This window comes from Eretmochelys imbricata, chromosome 6 (assembly GCF_965152235.1).
Source record: "Eretmochelys imbricata isolate rEreImb1 chromosome 6, rEreImb1.hap1, whole genome shotgun sequence".
Taxonomy (NCBI): domain Eukaryota; kingdom Metazoa; phylum Chordata; order Testudines; family Cheloniidae; genus Eretmochelys; species Eretmochelys imbricata.
The window spans coordinates 91,045,205-91,071,389 of NC_135577.1; the positions used below are offsets into that span (position 1 = coordinate 91,045,205).

The window sequence follows — 26,185 nt, forward strand, 5'->3', positions numbered from 1 at the left end:
CCATCATAAACAGTTTTACAAACCATCAAAGTGAAACATAGGCAGAAAGTAACTTGCATTGATGTGGTCTCTGTAAATGGGCGCTGCTGGGATTCCCTGGGTGTAGAGTAGCATCATGGACAGTGGAGCACAAGTGAGTTGTATATAAAACTGTGTCTACGCTACAGGAAAACCAGTTAGCCAGAATTGATTACAGTCCTGGCTCTTCCCAAAATAGTGATAACGTGGTTTCCATATGTTTTTTCTGGACAGGAACAACCAAGCTAAACTCTGCTAGAGACCACCCTATAAATCTCACTGTAGTCTGTAGATCATACTCAGGTTAAATAAGAAGAGCTCAGCTTAGAGACCAAAGGCAAACACGTGCTTTAGAGAGGCATTTGGAGAGAGTGAACTCAAAATCACACCAATAATCCCATTGCTTTCATTGAAACTTGGACCAGCAATCCCCAATCTGTGCATTTCCATGATAGTTAATGTCCATCACCAGAAAGGTGAAAGAGAAAGGAATGTAGTACCTTTGTGGTACGGAACCTCTGGGAAATAGTCCTCTGAAGCATTCAGTTCTGCAACTCAGCCAGTGGCCTGCACTGCACCACAGGCCACAGCCCCTGAGCATCATCTGTAAGGCACAGAGCAAATACTGGCTGTAAAATGGGCAATGTCGTTGTCAGGCTGTCTGGAGTGGCTCACGAAAGTGTGTGCCAACCTCAGGGCAGATTGTTACAAACCCCAAACTGATTGTATGTTCTATAATTAGATTTGACCAACCAAGTATTAAATGTGAACGACTCAAGCATAATGACAGCCTTAACATGGAGTCACAGACTGTCCCCTTGCGCGTTCCCGTCTGTCTTGCCACCCATAAATGTTTCTTTGTGATAAATGTTCCCTTACACCAAAAATCACAACAATATTCAGGTTACTCCCAGCCCCGAAGGATCAGTCACTTACCCCAGGTAACTTATACCTTAGATCTGTCACCAAAAGCAATGCTTGTAACCAATCCTGTAGTAAACTAATTAAAGATTTGTTAACTAGGGAAAAGAAATAAAGAGTTATTTTTAGGGCTGTAAAGCGATTAAAAAAATTGTGTGATAAATTGCACTGTTAAACAATAATAGAATACCATTTCTTTAAATTTTTTTGATGTTTTCTACATTTTCAAATATATTGATTTTAATTACAACACAGAATACAAAGTGTACAGTGCTGACTTTATATTTATTTTTGATTACAGTAACTCCTCACTTAACGTTGTCCTGGTTAACGTTGTTTTGTTGTTACATCGCTGCTCAATTAGAGAACATGCTCGTTTAAAGTTGTGCAATGCTCCCTTATAATGTTGTTTGGCAGCCGCTTGCTTTGTCCACTGCTTGCAGGAAGAGCAGCCCTTTGGAGCTAGCTGGTGGGGCTTAGAATCAGGGTGGGCTGGCAGCCCCCCATCAGCTCCCCTAAGTTCCATGTGCAGCAGCCGCCCAGCAGGCTATCAATTGCCGGGCAGTTCAGGGGTGCTGATGTCAGGGTGTCCCCCTCCCCCTGCTCCTGTACCCCATCTCCACAGAGCAGGTGGGGACACGACAGGGTTCAGGAGGGGGGGAGCTTGCTGTCAGTAGCTGCTGTCTCAACTTGCTGATCCACTTAAAAAGGCAGTGTACTTAGAGTAGGGTCAGCGTACTTAAAGGGGCAATGCACATCTCTCTCTCACACATGCGGTGTGTGTCTCTGTCTGTCTCTCTCTCTCTCTCTCACACATGGTGTGTGTCTCTGTCTCACACACACATGCAGCCCCCAGCACTTTGGAAAGTGGAGGGAGTGGGGCGCTCCAGTGGGATAGCATAGGTTCATCATCACGTTCGGTTTCCACAGCCACTGTCATGTGTCTATTGTGTCTTCTACCTCCATTAGTTCTGCCTTGTAGAGTGTGAGGCTACATTAACAACAATGTGTTAACCCTTGAAGGCTCAGCCAAGTGCAAAAAAAATTTCCCTGGAACCTAACCCCCCCATTTAAATTCATTCTTATGGGGAAATTGGATTCGCTTAACATCGTTTCGCTTAAAGTAGCATTTTTCAGGAACATAACTACAATGTTAAGTGAGGAGTTACAGTGCAAATCTTTGCAGTGTATAAAAACAAAAGAAATAGTATTTTTCAGTTAACCTAATACAAGTACTGTAGTGCAATCTCTTTATCATGAAAGTTGAATTTACAAATGTAGAATTATGTACAAAAAAACCTGCATTCAAAAATAAAACAATGTAAAATTGTAGAGCCTGCAAGTCCACTCAGTCCTACTTCTTATTCAGCCAATTGCTCAGACAAACAAGTTTGTTTACATTTGTAGAAGATAATGCTGCCCGCTTCTTGTTTATGATGTCACCTGAAAGTGAGAACAAGTGTTCTTGTAGAACCATTGTAGCTGGTGTCCCAAGATATTTATGTGCCAGATGTGCTAAGGATTCATATGTCCCTTCATGCTTCAGCCACCATTCTAGAGGACATGCGTCCATGCTGATGACAGGTTCTGCTCAATAACAATCCAAAGCAGTGCGGACCGATGCATGTTCATTTTCATTATCTGAGTCAGATGCCACCAGCAGAAGGTTGATTTTCTTTTTTGGTGGTTTGGGTTCTGTAGTTTCCGCATCAGAGTGTTGCTCTTTTAAAACTTCTGAAAGCATGCTCCACACCTCGTCCATCTCCAATTTTGGAAGGCACTTCAGATTCTTAAATCTTGGGTCGAGTGCGGTAGCTATTTTTAGAAATCTCACATTGATACCTTCTTTGCATTTTGTCAAATCTGCAGTGAAAATGTTCTTAAAATGAACAGCATGTGCTGCCTCTGAGACTGCTGTGACATGAAATACATGGCAGAATGTGGGTAAAACAGAACAGGAGACATACAATTCTCCTCCAAGGAGTTCAGTCACATATTTAATTAACGCATTATTTTTTTAACTAGTGTCATCGGCATGGAAGTGTGTTCTCTGGAATGGTGACCGAAGCATGAAAGGGCCTACGAATGTTTAGTATATCTGGCACTTAAATACCTTACAGTGCTGGCTACAAAAGTGCCATGCAAATGCCAATTCTCACTTTCTGGTGACATTGTAAATAAGAAGTGGGCAGTATTATCTCCCGTAAATGTAAATAAACTTGTTTATGCGATTGGCTGAACAAGAAGTAGGACTGAGTGGACTTGTAGGCTGTAAAGTTTTACATTGTTTTATTTTTGAGTGCAGTTGTGTAAAAAAAAAAAATCTACATTTGTAAGTTGAACTTTCACAACAAAGAGATTGCACTACAGTACTTGTATGAAGTGAATTGAAAAATACTATTTTTTAATCATTTTTACAGTGCAAATATTTGTAAAAAAGGTAATATACACTTTGATTTCAATTACAACACAGAATACTGTATGAAAATGTAAAAAAAAATCTAAAATATTTAATAAATGTCAATTGGTATTCTGTTGTTTTAACAGTGCGATTAAAACCGATAAATAGTGATTAATTTTTTTAATCACGATTAATTTTTTTGAGTTAATTGCATGAGTTAACTGCGATTAATCGACAGCCCTAGTTATTTTATAAGGTTAAAGAAGGGAAACATACACACACATATGAGTTACAATTTTAGGTTTCAAAAGGTGATAGTAGCTGCTGTATATGCACGTGCTATATATCCCCTAGGGCTTAAACAAACTAAGCAGCTTAGGGATCCCTTGCTAATGCTTAGAAATATTGCCCCCTCTGAATTCCAAGCAGCATAGTGGTGATAATTTCTCTTTAAGAAGGATTTTTATTCCCTTCCCCCAGCATTCAAGCTGTGGTGGGACAAGGGCTTGTGCATGACCAGCTTCATGGGGAAGCAATCATCAGTCTTTTGTCCACTGATGTTCCACAATGGTTTGTCTGGTGTCTTTAGGCCTTACTTTGTTGGGGAGGAGATGACACCTCTTGTGATAAATTAGTATGTCAACATTTGGTGATGCTTCTCCCCAGCTGTGGGGGTTTACAGTCTTAGCAAACATTTTTATATTTGCAGAACAAACACTTAAATACCTTATAACATGGGATACAGGCCTCTACTAAGCAAGTAAGATTATATAAGTAAGATTAATACATGCAGTATTCTACAAGCATTTCATAAAATCTACATTCTTATAACTCTAGTACCTATTTTAACAGTCCTAACACACAGGTGAGCCAGACTGGTTTCCATCTATGCATTTGTCAGTGTTCGGTGTGGTCCGGGGGCCTTGGCACGAGCTGGCACATGGTCTACAAGTGCACAATCACCCCTTACAGCATCAAATGTGTAGGTTAAATATGATCCCTTCAGATCTTTGGTATGACACCTGCCAAAAGATTGCTGCTGCTACTCACTGACTTTAGCTCAGTGAATATGTCTCATATCTTATTGCCTTCATATCCTACTGCTGCAAGATGTACACCCTTTTCCGGAAACACAGATATGGGCCTCTTTGCGTTTCATCCATTCAACAGCAAGTCTTGCTGGTTAGACTGGGGGCAATTTAAAGCTATCTTCAAAGGTGTTCACATCACATCAGTGTATCTCTTTCACTTAATCATGACTTGCGTAAGTTCAAGAAAGCAACCCCGTCTTTAGCTTCTCAGGCATTCTTATTCATTAAAGGATAGAATTTATGCTGTGCAGGTTCTTAACTGGAGGCAGATCTCTGGGAGATCTGGAGCAGGTACTGAGCTCCAGGATCAATTGGGTACCTTGTCTGAGTGCCCTGAGAACTGCTTGACTCGCTTCACCTTCACAAGCCTTAGTTCTGTATTATGTCTTGATTCTCAGTCAGGATGGGAGCTGCACTGTAGAACTATAGGTGCCTGTCCCAAAGAGCTTTCAGAAAGCAGCCATGATCAGCAGGACTCTTACTCCTTATTGAGCACTGTTAGGAAGGGTGACCCAGGTAAATACACCAAAGAGAAGGAGGATGCTTAATGTCAGTCAGACAGTTCAGACCCCTAACATATTGATGACCAGAGGAATGTCCAGGCTCTAAATGGGGTGAGCGTTGCTTGTTTTTCCTTGTGCTTGGTAGATTCTTAGTGAGAAGCTCCAGGGATAGAATGGGGTTTAAGGAGAGATGTGACCATGAAAATTACTAGTCAGGTACAAAATCTACTCACCATCTTTTACTATGGCAATAAGGAGGAGAAATTGAAGGTGTGAGAAAAACTGCACACCACAGACAAATGGGCAAGTAGAATGTAGTGTGGGTAGTTTGTAACTGAGGGACCACAGCTCATGATCCTTCATTGCCTTTGATGAGAGGGTCCTCTTCAGGCTTCCTGCTGAGTGCCAGACTAATTCCAGCTTTGCTTTTGAGTGATCTTCATATCTACTGGGGCCAATGAGCATTGGTGTTTTGCTTTTTGTTTCTTCAAAGAATGGTCTGCAGTGATTCCATCTGTCCCCACAGGAGTGTGTTCCAGTCCCAGCAAAATCTCCTCTGTTTCTCAACTGTGAGCATGACCCCCCCAGTTTCACTGGGAGGAGCACAGCTGCTGCAGCTGTTTCACATGCTGTCAGAAGAGTCCAGGGGCTTTACCACCTGGAAGTGGGGATAGAGTCAGGATCCATGCAGTGTGAGGGCCAGTGTTACCCCAAGAATATGGGAAAAGGGCCAGATGATGGCAACTTGATAATAACCAGTGCTGGGAGCAGGCAGGTCTGATGAGGCAGCAGATGGAGATCATTTCCAGGTTTCTCAATATGCCTTGTGATTGCGATACATTTCTTTGTATTTACACTTCTGGGGTATCTTGTGCCCAGTAGGGGGCAGTGTTGAGGGGCTTGCAACACTTCCCCTGCTCAGCCTGTGGCATATGAATGATGCACAGAACTGAGCGATTGCAGGCAGAGCTGCAGGAGAGGATCCAGCCATGTTGGAGAGCAAGGACTACACTGTTCACCTGAGGAAAAGAGCGGGCATGCTTTCGTAGGCACTAGACACCCCAGAGTTTGGCTCTTCCTCATTTCGTTTGGGTATAACTGGGAAGGAGAGAAGTGACCAAGGAGCTGCGACAGAAACAACAGGAAAGGGAATATCTTGAGGAGATAGGATGGAAGGAAGGAAGGGGACAGTGGAGAAATAAACCAGGTACCGTAAGAGGGGGAAACTGAAGAACCACAAAATGCCAAAAACAGAGAGGACATTTAAAAGATATAGATAGATATAGATATATGTTGTGTTAGGTGCACTACAAACACATAGCGAGAGACAGTCCTTGCCCACAAGGAGTTACAGTCTGTTTAGAAAAGAAAGACAAAGGGCAGGAGGGGAAACAGAGGCCCAGAGTGGTGAAGTGACTTGCCCAAGGTAACCCACTGAGTCAGTGGCAGAGCCAGGATTAGAATGCTGATCTTCTGAGTCCCAAGTCTGTATTCATTAGACCACACTTCCTCCCAAGCACTTGGAAAAGAGGCAGAGATGACAATTTAAGACTCAGTGAGGTGAGAGCCAAAGTCATTTGTACAGGATTCTAATCAGTTTTTTATATGATGATGAAGGGTGGCCTGTGGTATGGGGTCCCCTGCAGATAGCACAATGGAGGGGCCTGGAAAGCATCCGAGATAGGACAGAGGGGCGTGGGTGCCCCACAGGAAGCAGGATGGAGATGCTGACAACCAATGTCCCTTGCTAAGCAGGGCTGCTTTGCTCCATTGCTGCTGAGAGTTTGGGTGTGGGGATGGGTCCACTTGAACCTCTTGCAGTGTCCCTGCCCTCTCCTAGTGATTCAGCTGCAGAAAGTGTGTTGGGGGCTGGGTAACTGAGTTTGGCCCTTTTAAGATCATCCTCAGTATGTTACTCTGGATCAGTTTGGTGGCCAGGATTGCAGGGGAGACCATACCAGGTTCACGGAAATCTGGGGTTTATAAATTCATAGATTCCAAAGCCAGAAGGGGTGACTGTGATCATCTGGTTGGACCTCCTACATAACACTGGCCATAGAACTTCTCCAAAATAATCCCTAGAGTAGATCTTTTAGAAAGCATCCAGTCTTGATTTAAAAATTACTGTTGGTAAATTGGTCCAATGGTTAATTGTTCCAACGGTTAATTGAGGGGCTTTGGGGTTTTTTTTATTTGAACTCTATGAAGTGAAGAGACGGGGGTGGCATTCCTCCACCCAGAAACACTATCCCCTCTCTGCACTCTTGGTAGGATGCAGCAAATACAAGCATCATCTGTAGCCCAGTCAATTACAGTGTGCATAGGAACTTTAAGGAAAGTCTGTACTTCTCAACACATGAGATCCAAAGGGAGTGTCTAGACATGGGGCATAATGGGAGAGAAGAATGAGCTCAGTGGGGACATAGGAGGCTCAAGCAATGGGACTTAAAGGTTTTATTGGTCAGACTCAGTGGACCATGTGGCATCTGGTCAGTTAGCACAGGGAATCTGGATTGCTCGGCTATCCCAGGTTCTCCAGGACACCTTGTGACCCTGTCACTCTGTCGCCTGCTCTCCACAAAACCCGTGGGCCTAGTGGGGAAGAGTATAGGTCCCCAATTACAGTAATCCTTAGCTCAGCCACGTAACTCTGTGGAACCCTGACTCTGGGGGCTACAAGGCTGACTGTCTCCCCTCAGTGCTAGCTAGATAGCCATGGTCATGTCCTAATGTCACTCTTGGATTTTCCCTCTTGTTTCTCTGCAATTGTTCGCCTCAGGCTTGGTAGTAAGGATAGTAACATAGGCCCAGTCCAGACTTCCAGACTTTTATTGTTGGAGGCAGGTCCTCCTTTACAGGCTCACAGCTGACACGCAACATTTGTATCATGTGTTCTACTTGCCAGTGCCACCCACTTGTTGCTAATCGCATGCCTGTCAAGATACTAGTGACTCCTTCGGGAGCAGTGATGCCCTGTGGGCAGCAGCTCTCCTGGCCTCGCATGCAGAGTAATGGAGATGGATAACGTGTGTGGTGGCTCTTCTCTTCTCAGGGCTCTAAAGAGTGACAACTTCGCCTGGGAAGGAGAATTAGAGAACTGTGTCTACAGCAAGGTGACAGAAAGCCAGCTGGCACATCCCAAGTATCAGCCAACTGCTGGCAGCTATCAACTCCATTTTGCCGTGCAGCAACTCCAGCAGCAGAAGCTTCAGTCCCGACAGCTCTTGGAGCAAAGCCGAGCCCGGCACCAGGTAACTGAGACAAAAGTCTGCTTGAGAAGGACCACTGCCGGTTTCTACACCTGTGGGCCGGTATGGGGCAGTCTCACACCCAGGACATGGCACAAGGTTTTGTGGGGAGGAAGCACCACGTGTGGGTTATGAGGACAGGACTGAACCTATATTCCATGATTCTGATAGCAGCCTAATGCTGCTGTACCTCTTGGCCTCCCTGCTGGGTCAGGATCCCTCTCTAGTTGGCTATCTGAGTGCTGCTGCTCACTATCCTACCTAGTTCCTGAGTCAGAGCCCAGCCTTACTTGGCCCAGAGATTCTTTGTCTGTAAATCCCATAGTTGTGGTGGCATGTGTTTGTGCCCACCAAGAGCACATGTGGTTTACCTATACGGGTGTCATTGCTACGTTTGTGTGTCTCCATTCCCCAGAGTCTCATAGCTGTGTTGACATGTGTCCCTGCCTTGTGAAGTTGGTACCAGTGGTCTCTGTTTCAGCTGCAGCTTCACCAAGTCCTCTCCCACACACCACAGTACCCATGCACCAAACAATGTAGACTGATAGGAAAAGGACTTCACCACAGTGAAGACCAAACATTACCTGGATTGCTTCATTCCTGGGGAAGTCTCCACTCTTCCTGTGAGGGAATAAGGTTCATCTTTGCCAGGAATATTCTAAGTGCCTTAAATACACAATAGACACAGGTATAGAGCCTGAGTCGAGGTGTGACCTTCTCCCACATCTCCCAGGGCCTGCTACACACCATCATTATCAGTCAGTGCATCTAATGTTTCCTTTAATTGCTAGGCACTCAGCCATTTGGCACAGAGTCATTCCCTTGACACCATTGGAAGAGACAGAGGGAGACACAATGCTGTCAAGGCAGGAAGAAAATGGAAACGGGATCAAGATCCTTGAGTCCTGTATGATTCCCATGTAATGAATGGCAGTGTTTCAGCAGCTGTGTCTGGAGCAGAATCTCCACACCCTAGATGGAGACTCTGCAGGGGTTTATAAAGCACAAGTTACCCCATTTCTCATGGAGGGCAGGGTTTCCTTCATTTTGATTGGTGGCTGCAACGGCAGTGGGATTCTTCATGTGCTTGGACCTCCATTCAGCACAGATTGTTTGACCCAGGTTAGGTGGGAGCTATTGGTATTTGCTGGGCAGTCTGGAAGAGATGGCCTCAAACACAAGCAAGAACTAAACATGTGGGGCCCCTCCACCCCCATATCAGGGGCATGAATTACAAGTTATGCAGGGTCCCTAGCAAACAGCTTATGGCTCAATTTCCCACCATTCTGGGAGGAAAATCAGAGAGGGAGGCAACTTCTGTCTGTACTGTGTCCTTTCCTTCCCCAAACTCCCCCTCCCCGCTTGCTACCCCTCTGAGCAGGAGCAGAAGGCCCTTCTTTCATCTCTGTCCAAGGGGCTCTGGGTGGGCAGCCGTGGCTGCTGATGAGTGTAGGGTAGCACTGCAAGCCGAGCTGAGCTGTGCCTGTGAGGAGGCTGGAGCTGACCATGGGGGCCTGGCTGAGCCCTCTTCTAATTGCCGACATTGAGCTGATGTTATTTTTGGCCTAGGGCAGAGCCATTACTCAGGAGTTTCTGTTAAAGTGATTCTTTGTTAAGCCTCCACTCCTCGCCCCCGCCCCCCGAACCGAACAGTTCAGAACTGCAATATCGAGGCCATTGCCCTGCCACGGGCTCAGGCAGCTCTGAAATTGCCATTAATGAAGAAAGGGATTTGTTTAACACTCAGGGTATGTCTACACTGCAATTAGACACCCACGTCTGGCCCATGCCAGCTGACTAGGGCTGACACTCCTGAGCTAAGGGGCTGTTTAATTGCTCCATAGAAGTTCAGGCTGCAGCCTGAGTTCTGGGACCCTCCCACCTTGCAGGTCCTAGAGCCCGGGCTTCAGCTCAAACCTGAACATCTACAGCGCAATTAAGCAGCCCCGCAAGCCTGAGTCAGCTGGCAGAGGCCAGCTGCAGGTTTTTAATTGCAGTGTAGAATACCCTCAGACTTCCTTGTATTGAAAGCCAGGTCTTAATAGAGAGAGTGTCTCTCGGATACGTCTCCTCCCACTTGTCTTTGCCTGGTGCCAAACAGATCTCCCATCTCAGTCACAATTGCACTGACCTCTCCTGCTTAGTAGCCAGAGCACCCCAACAGACTCACCATCGCCTACCCTACCACCACCTCCCTCTCCTGTTCACTGTTGCCTTCCCTGTCCCCGTCATTCACCACTGTTTGGCTCCCCCCACCTACCCTTACAACTCACCCTCCCCCATCCCATTACCTCCTTCCACTCACTTTGGTCCAAGCCCCAGCCCTCACTCCCTTCCATTCACCACTGCCTGATCACCATCCTGCTTATTTTCACTGTGGCCTCCTGCCTTCCCCTTCCACTCACCATTATCTGTGCCTCCCCACTTCCTCTCTACTCACTGCACCTGGGCCCCCACTCACCTGCTCACTATCACTTGGGCCTTACCCATCTCCCACTCATTGTCACCCAGGCCTCCTACCCCCATACCTACTCCATTGTCCAAGCCCCATCCCACTCCACTCGTTGTCTGCCCCCCATCCACTGTCCTGCTTGCTGCACCCAGGTCCTCCTGCTTTTTTCCCAATTCACAATGCCTGGGCCTCACCCCCTTGTAACGATAAAACATCCTTATGCCAATGACACCAATGGCTTGTGTATGGCACTAGTGGCTTGTATTGTATTAGGAATGTATTTAATCACTGTAGTAGCTGGACATAAGGGGAGGAGCCAGGAGCAGGTGACCAGCCCACTCTGCACACAACACAGTTTGGGAACCTCTGGCTTAAAACTTTTCCTTCCATCTTTCTCTCTTTGTCTCTTTCCTTCCCCCATTTGTCACTTCCTTCCTCTTGCTTTCTCCCTCTGTCCTCCCTTGCCATACCTTAGATCTGCACTCACAAAAAGCCCTTTTCTGAGGTGGCATCTCATGCTGATGAGTTTTCCCCCACTTCTTTTCTCAAGCAGTCTGGCGTGGAGGTTGGGAATGAGAAGTGTTTATTGGCATCCTGAGGGTAGGGCCCACAGAAACCATGTGTTCTCGCAGGCAGGGTGCCTGGGGTTGGAGGAGGTCAGTGGGTAGCATCAATGGGTCTTTCACAGCCTTCCTCACCTTGCTGAGGGCTCCCTATGTACTGCACACTCACAGTGCTGGGAGGGCAGCCTCAACACAACCAACTCTTGTTGCTCTGATCCAAGAAAATTCATTGCACAAAGCCAGAAAAATTCTGCATTCATCTGGGAATTGCTCCTGCTTCTCAGAGCACTTAGAACACTGTGTGTAATGTGGGGGAGGGGAGAGAAGACTGACAGGAGAATTTGGAGACTCCATCAGCACAGCCTTGGGGAGTGGTACAGAGGAGAATAAGGCCTTCACCTCAGACCTCTGGGTTTAGAGAAGTGCAGCACACCAGCCTCCAGGTTCCCTGGCTTTGGGTTTATCTCTTCTAATAGGTCCTGAGTTCTTCCCTCAGAACCTTAATCAGGGTTGAGAAGTTTTACTAAATCTAATTTTATTCATTTTCCAGACTGTTCAGTTCCTGCTCCCTGGCACCCTTTATTCTGTGGTCCCGTCAATAGGATACTGGACTGGGACTCAGGACACCTTGTTTCTATTCCTAACTCTGTCAGGTCACTTGGGGACCTTAAGCAAGTTACTTCATTGCTTTATGCATAGGCACTGACTCTGTGGGTGCTCCACGGCTAGAGCACCCATGAGAAAAAAATAGTGGGTGCTCAGCACCCACCAACGATAGCTGTTTGGCGGTGCTGCCGATCAGCTAATCAGGGGTGCTGCCAAACAGCTGTTTGGCGGCTCCAGGAAGAATTTGGGGGAGGGTGGAGAGCAGCAAGTGGCTGGTGGATGGGGGCAGGAAGAGGCTGAGCAAGGGTGGGGCCTTGGGGGAAGGGGCAGAGTGGCGGAGGAGGGGGGGTTTCAGGGTAGAGCGGGGGTGGAGCACCACTGGGGAAAAATAAAAGTTGGTGCCTATGGCTTTGTGCCTCAGTTTCCAATCTGATACTGACACACTTGTGTGAATTGCTCTGAGAGCTGTGGATGAAAAGAGTTATAGTAGTGCTGAGAACTTGATACTGTTAGCAGCAGGAAAAATGAAGCCCAAGTGGAAAAGGCCTAATCATTTGCAGGCAGTATTACACTATCTGTTACTGTGAGTGCTTTGGACCCTGCATTCTGTGTATCTCCAGGCCACAAAGAAGGCATTTCCATATGATGTTGCAATTCCAGTCATGGCTTCAGAATTGCCTTGGTGAGGCAACCCAGCCATTTCCCAGCAGCCTAGGTGCTCATGCCACGGCTTCTCTGGTCACCTCACTGATATGTCGTGTCCTTGAAAGGTGCCTTGCTGTACTGAAAGCAGTTTCTATTTTCTCCTTCTCTATATGATGTCTGGTTTGGATATGTCTGTTTGTCCACAGGCAGTGTGTGAGTGAGTAACAGCAGCACCATTGTGCATGATTCAAGGAAGGGCCTGCTCTCTGTGCTGCTGACAGCCTGATGTGTTGGAAGTGAGCTGTATAAATGGAAGGACAGGAGTGGCATATTTAAAGCCATATGTATATGTGCAAACGGAAGGCATGCTTTGTGCTGTACAAACTCTGAGGAGCGCACAATCTAAGACAAGTAGTCAGGGGAAGGGGAGTAACAATATAGGCAATTTATATACAAGTCAACTTGATTCACTATAGACAACAAGGCAAAAATGGGTCTTAAAGAACGATTTAAATTTGGAAGAGATAGGTCCTTTTTGGAGGAGCTCAGGGATATTGTACCATTCATAGGGGCCTGCACGGGAGAAGGCACAAGGGTGATTGTGTGAGAATCTGTCAGACAGATGGAGGAGTTTGGGAGCACTGGCAGAGTGAAGGGGACAGAGAGCCAGCATGAAGCTTGACAAGGAAGGGTAAGTAGGGAGGGGCAGAGTTATGTAGAGCTTTGAAGGTGATGACAAGAAGCTTAAATCTGATACTGGAGTGGTTCAAGGAACAGGAGTTACATGATCAAGCCAACAGGAAAGGAAGAAAGTTTATCAGCAGCACCATTTTGTACGGACTGAAGGGAGCGATGAGTGACGTGATCTGACCTGGATGTTGTTACCAGAGATGCCCTTGCCTAGGAAATTAAACAATCAGTGTTTACTTTCTAATTGTTCCCTCTACTGGGGAGTTGCCACTAACCGTCATGGAGGCTTCTTCTCCCCTATGTAGGTTTGTTCTGTTTAGTCTGTATCTATTTTATGTGTATGGGCAGCTACTGGATCTAGAGCTTTATCCTAAACATTGCATATGGGAAATGAGAAATATGTTAAATTAAAACAACCCTAGTTCAGTCATATAGTAAAATGATTCCTATCAATGCAGCCTTGTGTCAGAAAGGGTCAGATAAAACATTTAACAAATGATAATGAGTATTGGGGTCACTCATGGTTACAGTTTCAATCAGTAGTTTAAATAGTTTTCTGATATAAATACTGTGTCCAGTTCATCCCCAGTTGCTAAATAATTCCTCTCTTCCCTTATACCCTTCAGAAAGTTGCATGGTCCCAAGTTAGTCAGCACATAGCTAAGCTAAGGAGATTTAACTTTCCCCATAACTAATTCCTTTTACTCTTTTCTGGATGTCCTCCAATTTGTCAGTGTCTCACTGGGAATGTGGGGCATTCAAAGCAGGTGTGGCTGCACTAGAAAAAAAACCCTCCCCCCCTTTGCTCTGGGATGCAAGGCCTCTCTGAGAGCAGCCTAACCTGCATTGACATTTTTTGCTACCATGTTGCATTAAAGACTATTTAGCTCCCTCCCTCATCTCCTTCATACATTTCTTTTCCCAGTTTTCTCCCTTGGATTATTTTTCTGCAAATGTGTTAACTGCAGTTTTCCAAGGCAAATCCAATTTTTATTTGCTACCTATGGGGTTATATCTTTAGTTTATGTACAGCAGAACCTCAGAGTTACCAACACCAGAGTTACAAACTCACCAGTCAACCACCCACCTCATTTGCAACCGGATGTACTCAATCAGGCAGCAGAGACAAAAAAAAATAAAAGAAGCAAATACTGTACAGTACATTACTGTGTTAAACGTAAACTACTAAAAAAAGGGGAAAGTTTTAAAAAAAGATTTGACAAGGTAAGGAAACTGGTTTTGTGTTTGTTTCACATAAATTAAGATGGTTAAAAGCAGCATTTTTCTTCTGCGTAGTAAAGTTTCAGAGCTGTATTAAGTCAATGTTTGGTTGTAAACTTTTGAAAGAACAACCATAAAGTTTTGTTCAGAGTTATGAACATTTCAGAGCTCTGAACAGCTTCCATTTCCAAGGTGTTAGTAACTCTAAGGTTCTACTGTAAAATAAAATAACTCCACTGAAGTCAGTGATGGTATGTTGATTTATACCACCTGAAGTTCTGCCCCCTGTTTCTAATCTCATTATATTTATGTATATATTTATTTATTTATTTCAGCACACACAATGTGCTGAATACTTTACAAATGTATAATAAAACCCAATTTGTGTCCCAGAAAGCTCATAGTTTAAGAAAACAAACTTCGTGACAAAGGGGTTGGGTAGAAGGAGAAAGCATACAGTCAGTTTATTTTAACATATATCAAGACAGTCCCTCTCCTGAATAGTTCACAAAGTAGGACCCACTGTACTATAATTTGTGAATTCTATTAATGTGCTCTCCTTTTTCTAGATCATTAATGAAGTCCTTACAGCAGATTGGCCCTTATACTGACCACTGTGGTTCCACACTAGACTTCCCTTCCCACAACTCAGTATTTTGCCAATTATCATTACTTTTTGCCCCTTTGTTTGGTCACTCAGCCAGTTTTCTACCATATCCACGCTGATTTGACTGAACTCTGTAAATAGATTTAATAGAAAACTGTAGCAAATGCTTTACAAACATCCAAAACCTCATCACATTATGCACACGTATTTTGTAATTCTGTCCCAAAATGCAATTATGTTTGTCTGGTGAGCTAATCTTTATAAATCCTCATTTCTGTTTGTTGCTTGTGATTCTGTGATTTTCAGGTTTAGTGATTATTTATTGATTTTACTTGCGGCATTTGTTCTATTATTTTTCTAGGGATAGATGTTGGATATATGGGAGGGTAAGTGGCAGGATCCTTCCTTCTGTTTTTGAAGATCATTAGAATAACTGTTTTAGTTCAAACTTCTGGTACTTCCTCACTTTAATTGTGAGTGGGTACAGTAAGCTTGGTTTCTGCTTGCTGATAACTTACCGTGTGCCTCACCCTGACTGGCAAATTGTACATGACATTTTCTAATTAAAAAGCATTCTTTTTGTGCAGCTATCATTCTGTCTGTACTTTATTTCTGTGTAAAATGAGGAGAGGTGTGATCTACTGGTGTGAGTACAGGACTGAGACTCAGGAACTCCTGAGTTCTGACTCTAGCTCTGAGGGTGGCTCCATCTGTGGCAGGTCACTTGCCCTCTCTGTGGCCCAGAGTGCCCACCTATAAAACGGGGTTAATACTCCAGACCTGTCTGCCAGGAATGTTGTGGGGATTAATTAGCTAATGTTTTTGCAGTGTTTTGAAGATGCAGAGTCCTGTATTGTGCTAAATATTATGCAGATTTGTGCCCCTTGGCACCTTCCACAGGGGAGGGCATGAGTCTCCTCAGGAGCCAGTCCAACTCTCCAGCATTGTGAGCCCTGTTCTGGATGTTTCCCTTAATAACTGTTGGGTACTGGATGCTTCTGGGCTGTTTATATCAGAGTTTCTTCCATGCTACAGTCCTCCCTAGAACTGGACTTTGTGGATCCTGAATGATGAGGGCGCACCTCCATGTGTGTATGTGCTGAAATCTCTTCCCATCCCTTTCTCTGTCTGGCCTTTGTTTGCACAGTAGCTTCTTCTGGTTTCCTGCCCCGCCCCCATAGGGTTCACAGCAGGGCAGCGTGCTTTGTAGCTGGATCCAGAAGCCATGGTCATTGTCAACCCCCAGTCTCTACACCCTGGCTGCGGTGGAAGGCAGCCAGGATCTCAGCACAGTCTGGAGACAGAGGCCTTTCAGAAGTCTGTGGTCCCGAAGCAAAACAGCCTTAACCTTTCCTTAGGCAGGTCTCGGCCGTGCCTCTGATGATCATCCTGTGTTATAAGAATTCCTGTTTGTTCTTCCTCCTGGGTGACTGACCTTCTTGCCTGAGCATGTTTGGGGAGGTGACGTAGACAGTACAGTGCAAGAGTTTTGCAAACTCCAGGTGTCAGGATTTTAGTAACAAGGGAAAAGCACTTAAAAAAAAAAATTCTTGTGCATGGATGCAGTGAGGAGCGGTCTCTGGGTCAGGGGAGGAAAGCTTAGTGAGTGGGGAGACTCTATCCCTTCCCTGATAATGTGATGGGCTCTCAGCTGTACTGGACTAAGCCAAGAGTGTGGCATTTACTGCCTTCCTTCTGACTTGTCATTTATACAGTTGTACCTGAAGGTAATCCTGCTCAGGAATCCAGGATCAAAATGGAGCTGCAGGACATGGAGAGGTTAACGAGGAGTAGAAAGCTCAGCAGATCTTGTCAGTGAATTGTAGTGGAAAAGGCCTGGTTTGGCTCTCACATTCCCCTTTCTCCCCCCAGGCTCTGCCTGTCAGAAACTCCCTCCCACACGAGTGCCCTGCCATTTGCCAGAGAATTGTGGGGGAGAGGGGCTTTTCCTGTCTTTATGCTGGGACTCAGCCAATCCTCAGATTGTGGCTTTCTCTGGAGCCTGGAGCCCACTCACTGTGCCTCTGTGTGTTCCTCACCAGAGAAAGAAACTCGGGACAAATGCAGCCAAGTGCACTGAAGCCCCAACCTTTCCCAGGAGACTGGCTAGTGCTCACCCTTTCCCCTCATCTTTCATAACTGACTTTTCACCAGTAAGCCACATGACTACAGTTCACTGCTCTGAATGGGGATCTAACTAAGCAGCTTTGAGGAAGGATAAGACAGAGTTCCAGGCAGGTTTCAACTTCCTAAAGAGAATTGAGTGCTGCTTTGAATCTCAGCTGAGTTGGTGCAGAGAGCCATTCCGCTCCTCTGCCACCTGTGTCTTTGTTCTTCAGTGCCTGGCAGTACACAAGCTATTTTGCCCCATCTCCCAAACCTTCAGCGTATCTCTCCCTTCATGACTGGGAGCTTTCCTCTCTCCCCAAAGCATCCCCAGAGCCTGAGTCAGGGGGAAATCCTCTTTAGCAGTTTGCCCTCTTAGTGCCCCTTGCTTCTGTAAGGGTAATTTAGGACTTCCTATTAGCTCAAAGACTAGGAGGAGGTTGGATTTGGGAGTCAGTGTTGTAGCACCTGCTATATTGTGCCACAGTAGCAGAGTTTGTTGGCATTTCTAGAACTAACCCTGACTTTCCAAGGCTGTAGAATTCTTCTATAAAAACTCCTTCATGGAATCAGTCACCGTCAGTTTGTATCTATCTCTGAGACTGTCTCAGGAGCCTTCTAGTTGGGTGGTCCGCTTTACCAGGCCGGGACTTTCTCTTCCCAGGCAAGGCTCTTCACCACATGGGTTCTCCTGGTGGAGTTGCAAAGGGAAAATAACCAATCCCTGTATCTTGTTTTCTACCAGGCTCTCTTTGCCAACCACCCACCACCCAGCTCCAACAATATATCCATGCCGGCTGATTCCGGTGCCTGCAAGACATCAAGTGCCACTTCCAGCATCCAGAAGGTGACCAGTTTGCACAAAGTGATGCCACCCCAGAGTACATCCTCTCACCTGGTCCCCAAGCCTCCAGCCAACCATAGGCAGGCAGTGGTCAGAAAAGTGGCAGCCCAGAGGATTTCCAAGTAAGTTTTTTCTGTGCCAGAAAAATCTGTGAGGAACACATTGCCAGCAAGTGTCTTTGATACAGATCCTTCGGGGCGTTCTTCCTGAATCTCTGAGACCTTGGAAGAATCTGGCCTCGATACACTGGAGTAGTTGTACCCTAAAATGGAGCTTTACCTCAGAGTGTAAGCAGGGCCATAGCTTCATACAAATATGAGGATATAGGAATTGCCATAGATATTGGAGAAGTGGGCTACCTAGGCCACTAGCCTGTCTCTGACAATGGTGAGTGGCAGGTGCTTCTTGGGGGAACAAGACTGGAGTAGCAAGGTGTGTTGGAGGTGCATGGACAGAGTTGTGCTGGAGAAGCTGGTACATTTCCTGCCTGCACTATGTCTGTCTTTAGATAGTGCACTAAATTCATCCCCCAGAACTATCCATAATGGACTCATCTGCCTATAGGAGAAGTTTCTTCCTAACCCCATCAGCTAGTGGTTGGTTTGTCCCAAAGCATGAGGGTTTGTATCCCCATATACGCTTTATGTATATTTATGTCATTTCCCATATAAATGTCCAATGCTAAACCCTACTAAGCTTTTGGCCTCCAACCCATCCTGTGGCTGTGATTTCCACAGGTTAGTTATGTGCTGTGTACAAAAAAATAATATCCTTTTATCAGTTTCAAGTTTGTTGCCTTTTCATTTCCTTGAGCATCCCCTTGTTTCAGTGTTATGATAGGGTAATTTTATCTGTACAATTCATTATTCTATGTCTCTGTATCATGCCCCCTTTCATTTTTCTTCTCTGTAGACAGAAAAGTCTCCACCTTTACAATGTATCCTCATATTGAAGTCTCTCCAGCCCTTATCCTTACCCATCTTTGGACTTGTTTTAATCTCTAAAACACTGATGGGGGGGAACTACATTCATAACCCCCTCCCCTCAGTTCTGTTTGTTTCCTGCCAGATTCTCTGACTCCTCGCAGCCCCTTCCCTATTTAAGAGAGAGGCTTTAATAAAAAATAATCATTTTTCTAAAAGCCCCCCTGCGGAAGTGCTTAGATGCAGAATAGAGGTGCATTGGCAATGCTGTGGTTGGGGGGCTGAGGGAGCAGGACTGGAATAATAAGGTGTTTTGGAGGAACATGGGAAGAGATGTGCTGGAGAAGCCTTTATATTTCCTGCCTGCAGAATGCCTATCTTTAGACAGTGCACTAAATTCATCCCCCAAAACTATTTAAAAAGAAAACAAGACATTAGCAGGATTGGTTGACTCAGTGAGGGCAGCTGTGATCATGAGGTCTGGCAGGTCTGTGCTGGTGAATTCACCATCCAATTCTCTTTGTGCTGGGGTGGCTCATGTTAGTACAGGTGACAGGCTGTGTCAGTGGGTTTCTTTGCTGGGCAGCAGGGATGTGTATTTGAAGATGCCGGTGTGCTGTGCTCACTTGTTGGCAGAGAGAATGTTTATCCTTGTGAGATGGAATTGTAGCTTCTTGGACAGACTTTACTTCGCTGCATTTTTGTGGTTTCTGCTCTGTGACAGGCAGGAGTGTGGGAAAACCGGAAAAAGCTCAGCACCAAAAATGCACAGAAGGGGGAGGCGGGGGGGGTTGGGGGGGGGGGAAGCAGAAGATTCCTGCAAAATTTCAGAAACGTAATCCAAGTATCGAAGGCTGCAAGGAGCCACTCCGGAAATACTTTCTGAGTTGCCTTTTGGACTCCAGGACAAGGCTCCAAACCCATTCTTGCCATTCATGTGATCTCACAATAATATTTTTTCACTTACATGGAAAGAAGCAGTACCCAGCTATTCTTCTAGCATACTGGAAGCTGACCATTTTCAAACCACTGTCCTTCCTACCTAATCTATCCATCCGAATCAGAGAAAAGACCGCAGGTATTGTGTACAAAGCAGGGTGAATGGAGGAAATTCTTCTTCAAAGAATCACAGAGATTAGAGATGAAAAAGATATCTTCCATGCTTCAGTCCATTCTTTCCATTCTCCAGCTCTTCTGTACAGAGCATTCTCTGATGCTATGTTCAGCCTGCTTTTAAATAACTCCGGTAGCAGGAATTCCGTCACTTCGCCTGGGAGACCACACAAGAGTCTAATCAACCTTATTGCTAGGAAATTTCTCCTGATGTGCAGCCTGAATTTCTCCTTGTTTCTTCCTGTTGCTCACAGATACTTCTTCCAGAACAACCCTCTCCCTCCTAAATACAGTACTTGACATCCTTTGAATCTTCTCCTCCACATCTTCAAGGTTCCTAGTTATAGTTATACTTCCTGAGGTTTCTTTAACCTCTCCTCATATAGTAGTCCTACCCACCAAGTCGTCAATGATCTCATTTTACTTATTGGACCCTCTCCTATTTGTCAATGTTAAGTCTGTGTTCAGGCAGAATTGTAATATTCCAAAAGTGGTTATATCCGAAAATAGAACTATCACATCCCTAGTCCATGACATGATACTGTGCCTCTTTACATAAAATACAGTGTATCATTTGCTTTTTGGCTGCCATATGAGATTTCCAGCACATCCCTAATTTGCTATCCACCATCTCCCCTAACTCTGTCTTGGCTACTTTCCAGGCCTCCTTCCTCCCAAGAGATCTCAGCCCTGCCTATTTCTTTTAATGGAATATACTGATTTTCATTCATTGAGGCAAAGTCTCATTTTGATCATTCCAATCCTAATGATACTGTGATTCATTTTTCTCATTTCTCTAAGACCATTTTATTCTCTGTCTCTGCTGTTTGTAGCTTAATATAATCACATTTTCTTTTCAAAGCTGTTTTTAGAATTCCTTCAGGCTGTGTAGACAATTTTGTCTCCCTGAACCATCTCTTCCTTGCAAGCATTATCATTTCACTCAGCCAGCACATATGGTGTCCAGAAGAGCAGGAGAAGCATGAGAGCGGGAAACCTCAGCTACAAACAAGATAGAGATTCTAAAGATGAACATTACTGACTCATCTAGTCACTCAGGACACAAAAGAAAAAAGTAATGGAACAATCAGAGAAGCAAGGCTTGTCTTTTCTATTTCGGTTCCCTTTTGTTTTCTCAGTCTTCCAGTTTGAGAAAGAGGAAGGGTGTCCTTGTTGTGGATTGTGTCTAAGGCAGACTCCTTGCTAAGGTAATGGAGCAGAAAACTGGGGCCTACATTAAGGTATGGAAAAAGACCGTGGAACTAAAACGAACTGTTTAAATTGCAGCTCTGTTAGAAATGTGAATCCATAAAATGGTCTCATGGGTACCATGTTTGTCTCTCAATAATTTCCAGATTAAATGTGCTCAGATTACAAATAGAAAGATAGCTTTTCTAACTGCTAGCACCACAAGCTTGTCCCGGATTCCAGGAGTCAAGCTGGGTTCTTTCCACCCTGTACACTATCATCAGTAATGGTGGTTCTGCAGGCCAAAATTATATCTTTTGTTGGGGTCACCCAGGTGTTACCAAGGGCAGAATTTGGAGACAGTGAGATCACACTGTCACTGAAGCAGCATTTATAAACAGTGGGGTCAGGCAGATGTCACTGAGGGCAGCATTTGGTCTGCAGAACCTTCATTACAGATGATGATGCGCAAAGCAGAAATAAATCAGCTTGACTTTCAGAGCCTGAAGTGAGTTGTCATGGTTGGTAGATAGAAAAAAACATTTTTCCACTTATAATCTCAGAACATTTGGTTTGACTGAGATACAATAAATATGAAATGCTACAATGCTATTTTTAACAGTCGCTATTCAGAGAACTGCTTTTTAAAACCAGAACGGTGACAGCACCAGGTAAAACAGGGCCTTGAAAAGCTGGTGAGCAGAACCATCACTCAAAGAAAAGAACACTGCAGACAAGGGAGAGGAAGTGCCAAGTGGAGAAAAGAAAGCGTACATTCATGGCGCCAGCATGCATAGAGCCTGGGGAGACCCATGGGCAGGTCTTTGGCCAGCTGTTGACTGACAGAACCTGATGGTGATGTCGATCAGTGTAGCACAATCTCTTGTACTGAGCTTTTGTGTTAATGCCATTTCCCAATATTCCCATTCAGGCATCTGCTCTGACTGATTGTTGCCTATAGCCAGTAGTAGTGTGGCTCAGAGGGAATGAAGTTGGTTAGTATGTCAATTTCCCATTCCCAAGAAGAATCCTTCTGCACTATTATTCTTTTATATATTTACTTTGTGTGGCACCAGCATTATCTGTGAAAGGTCCAAGAGTTCTGCACTATCATAACCAACACAGGAACAGGGAGGAGATAATACCTTTCTTCAGGCTTCTGCAAATCCACCTTAGAATCGGGTGGAGTCCTGACTGCAATCTGATATTTGCTATAGCCAGCTGCCTTAGCAAGGGCTGGCCAACCCTGGCATATATGCAGAAAGCAGAGGAGGTGGCTGCAGAGAGAGCTCTGCAAATCGCTTCGGTTCTGGTTTGAACCCTATCCTTCCCATGTTTGTTTATTCCTTGGCAGACGTGAAGTGTCTCAAGTGTGCTGGGTGTATCTCACACAAAAGCAGAATGCCCACTGTGGAGAGGACAGACAACAACAGAGGAAGCATGCGGCTGTTATTGGGACCCCTTTCACTTTCTGCTACTGCTGCACAGAGACATGCTTGTTGTTTTAGCTCCTGAGTGCCTGGGTTAATCAGGCAGCTTGACCCTTAGACATTTTTTGGCAGCTGTAGCAGTGCATCTGAGAGAAATGCCTTGATTTAACATACTGACACAGCTGGGCTCACTAGGCCTACAGCTCTTAGCCCCTGGCCAGCCTCACATCATACACACAGACACACATGCAGAGACACCCTATCCAAGAACAACAAAGAGGAACAAGCCTTACTGGCACTGGCTTTTCACATCTGGTGCTGTCCTCTGGTCGAACCTCAGTTTTTGTATTATGTGAATTTGTTGGGATCAATTCTGTATCCCTAACCCCATATAGTTTCCCAGGAATAAGTTGTAACAATAAAGAGGGTCAACATTTAGATCCCCTGTACCCTGTAGAAGAGCAGCTCCCTCCAAATCTGCAGACTGTGCCGGACAGCTTAGAAGAAAGTGGTGTTATGTCAAAGTGAAGGATGTCAGCTCCCATTCCAAGGCAGTCATCAGGCTAAAAGAGAATCAAGGCACTGATGAGAATTTATGCAAGGATGAGAATGGAGAAAAAGCAGTTTTGGGGACATTAAAGAGGAAGAAATAACAGAACTTAGTGAGAGATGGACTGTTGGGGAGAAGAACCAAAGTTGACAGACATTGAGGCCTGGAAAATGGGAAAGACAGTGAAGTTGTCAGGCAGCCCAGGGATGGAGAAGAGAGGAATTGGAAGGAAAGATAATCAGCTCAGTTTGGGAAGTATGAACTGGCAGTGGGACTTCTAAGAGGACACAAGAGAATTTGAGATGTGCGAATAAATAGATGGCAAGGGATTGGGGCAAAGATGTAGATCTGGGAATCGTCTGCATAGAGGTGATATTTGAAACTGCAGGAGTAGATGAGTTTACAGAGAGAAAGAGTATGTATAAAAAGAAGATGGCGGGCAGGTGTGTGGGATGCCACCAGAGAGAGAGAGAGTTCTGCTTAAATGCAGTTATGGGTAGAAGCATGATCCTGCCGCCCTCGGCTCCTCACGTGTCTTAGTGTCACACCTGCTGACTTTACTGACACAACATGTTTTTGTCTATTAGTCCTGCAAACTTCACACAGCTACAGTGAGTGAGCTGGATTCGACTCTAAATCATGCAGCACTGACAGAGTCGGCAGCTAAATTCCGAGTGCAGAATCTTTATGTAAGAGGCAGAAAGAGAGCAGCTGGACTCTCAGGTCCTGGCTGAAGTTTGCAGCATTGGCAGTAAGAAACCATGAGCACAGTGGATCCAGAACTGTCCCTGAAAAACAATAAACATGGAATCCAGCATGTCATTTGACAATAGCATTTCAGACTATGACTGAGCTAAGGCAAAGGTTGTTCTATGCGAATGTCATATCAGACCCCTCTCCCCAGGATCCCAATTTACTCCATGCAACCCAGCTGAGAAAAATACAGGTGCCCCTGCCTGGCCATACAGCTGTCAGGAGCACCTTACAGGCAACTTGCTGACTGAAATCTGAAGGCAAAAGGTGTCAGTCAACAGTTCAGAAGTTGCTCACATGTGCCTGAGTCTGTTAGTCATCAGCACATCACATGGGGATTGGAGACTACTATTCTTATCACTGAGGAGAGCTGGGAGTTATTCTGAACTTGTGCAACAGGGGGGAGTCAGGGGAAGAGGAGGAAGAATTGTTGAAGGCACTGGAGTACTGAGCAGGGCAATCTGGAGAGATCAGAATAGAAAGACAGGAGGGCCATGAAGTAGTCAGAAAGGATAGAGACAGAGAGCTAGGAGTGGGAGTCAGGAGGGATCAGGGAGAGGAGGCGGAGCAGTGAGAAGGGAATAGATTCATAGATTTTAAGGCCAGAATGGACCATTATGATCATCTAGTTTGACCGAGAGTCCTCTGTGAGTGAATCCATTTTCAAGTAGGAGAAAGTGCTAATCTCACTATGAGAGTGATACTTCCCTGATAAAGGAAGCACAGTTGAACCGCACAAAGCCCAAGGAGAATTTATTCTCTTTGTGCCCCAAACTTTTGTACTAACTGTAGATTGGCCTGCAGAGGCATCTGCTTTATGAAGTGAGGGAGGATTGGATTCTTCTTGTGTGTGGATCTCAGCTTACAGCTCAGTGACTCTGTGTGCTTCTCCAGTTGGGGTCAGTGTGTGAGATCCTGAGCTTAGCTTTGAACACAGTCCGCTCTGCAACGTCTCTCCCTGTGTGCAGTAGTGTCCTACCAAATGGCTTAACAAAGATGTTCTTCTTCGAGTGCTTGTTCACATTGATTCCAATCAGGTGTGCATGCGCTGTGTGCTCAGTCGTCCGAAACTTTTCCCTTAGCAGCTCCTGTCAGGTTGGCTAGGGAGCCCTCTGGAGTGGCGCCTTCATGGCGCTCAATATATGACCCTGCTGACCCGAACCCGCTTCAGTTCCTTCTTACCATCTGTGGCAGCTTTGGAACTGCGTTCACTTGCTTGCAAGTGCTCCCTTAGCCAAGTGCAGGGGTAGACAACCTATGGCACGCATGCCAAAGGCGGCACACGACCTGATTTTCAGGGGCACTCATGCTGCCCGGGTCCTGGCCACCGGTCCTGGGGGCTCCTCTGCTGGCCTGGGGTACTGGCCGCTGGCCCACTGCCAGCTGGGGTTCTGGCCGCCAGCCCCGTTCAGCCCGCTGCCGGCCCCAGGTCCCAGCCACCGGTCCCAGGGGCTCCGCTGCTGGCCCGGGGTACTGGCCGCCAGCCCCCTGCCCACCGGGGTTCCGTCCGCCGGCCCCGCTCAGCCCTCTGCTAGCCACCGGTCCATGGGGCTCTGCTGCCAGCCTGGGGTCCCAGCTGCTGGCCAAGGGCTCTACAGCTGCCCCCAGCCTGGAGCAGTGAGGGGTGCAGACAGGGGAAAGGGGGAACACAGCTCAGCACCCCCACCTTAAAAATTGTTCCAGCGCCACTGTGCTGGGATATTTTTAAGTCCGGATTTGCTGCTTACATCACTATCGCGGCACGTGGAACAGCGCACGGCGTTTGACGCTGAGATTAGAATGTGCATGCAAGAACTGGAATCAGAATTTTTTGACAGATTTCAAGATTTGCAATATAGTCAGTATAGGTCGGGGCAGGCAAACTTTTTGGCCTGAGAGCCACACTGGGTTTCCAAATTTGTATGGAGGGCCGGTTAGGGGAGGCTGTCTCCCCACAAACAGCCAGGCGTGGTCCAGCCCCTGCCTCCTATCCGACCCTCCCCCCAACCCCCGCTTCTCACCCCCTGATGGCTCCCCCGGGACTCCTGCCCCATCCACCACCCCCTGCTGCCTATCCCCTGACCACCCCTGGACTTCCCACCCCTGACTGCCCACTGCTGCCCCATCCAGCCCCCCCTCTCATTCCTGACTTGCCCCCTGGAACCACTGCCCCATCCAACCACCCCTTCTCTCTGTCCCCTGACCGCCCCCAGAACCCCTGCCCCTGACTATCCCCCGCCGCCCCATCCAACCTCCCCTCTCCTTCCTGACTGCCCCCCCAGGACACCTGCCCCATCCAACCCCCCTGTTCCCCACCCTCTGACTGATCTGAC

General features: G+C 46.1%; 1 protein-coding gene across 1 annotated transcript in view; it reads left to right on the forward strand.

Annotated features, from left to right (window-relative positions):
• The window catches only part of TTLL5 (tubulin tyrosine ligase like 5), a 207,789-nt gene that overhangs the window by 147,365 nt on the left and 34,239 nt on the right, over window positions 1-26,185 (forward strand). Inside the window, exons 30-31 of the mRNA XM_077819170.1 lie at window positions 7,987-8,185; window positions 17,818-18,038. Coding sequence (XP_077675296.1) covers window positions 7,987-8,185; window positions 17,818-18,038 — 420 coding nt within the window. The remainder of the gene's footprint in view (window positions 1-7,986; window positions 8,186-17,817; window positions 18,039-26,185) is intronic.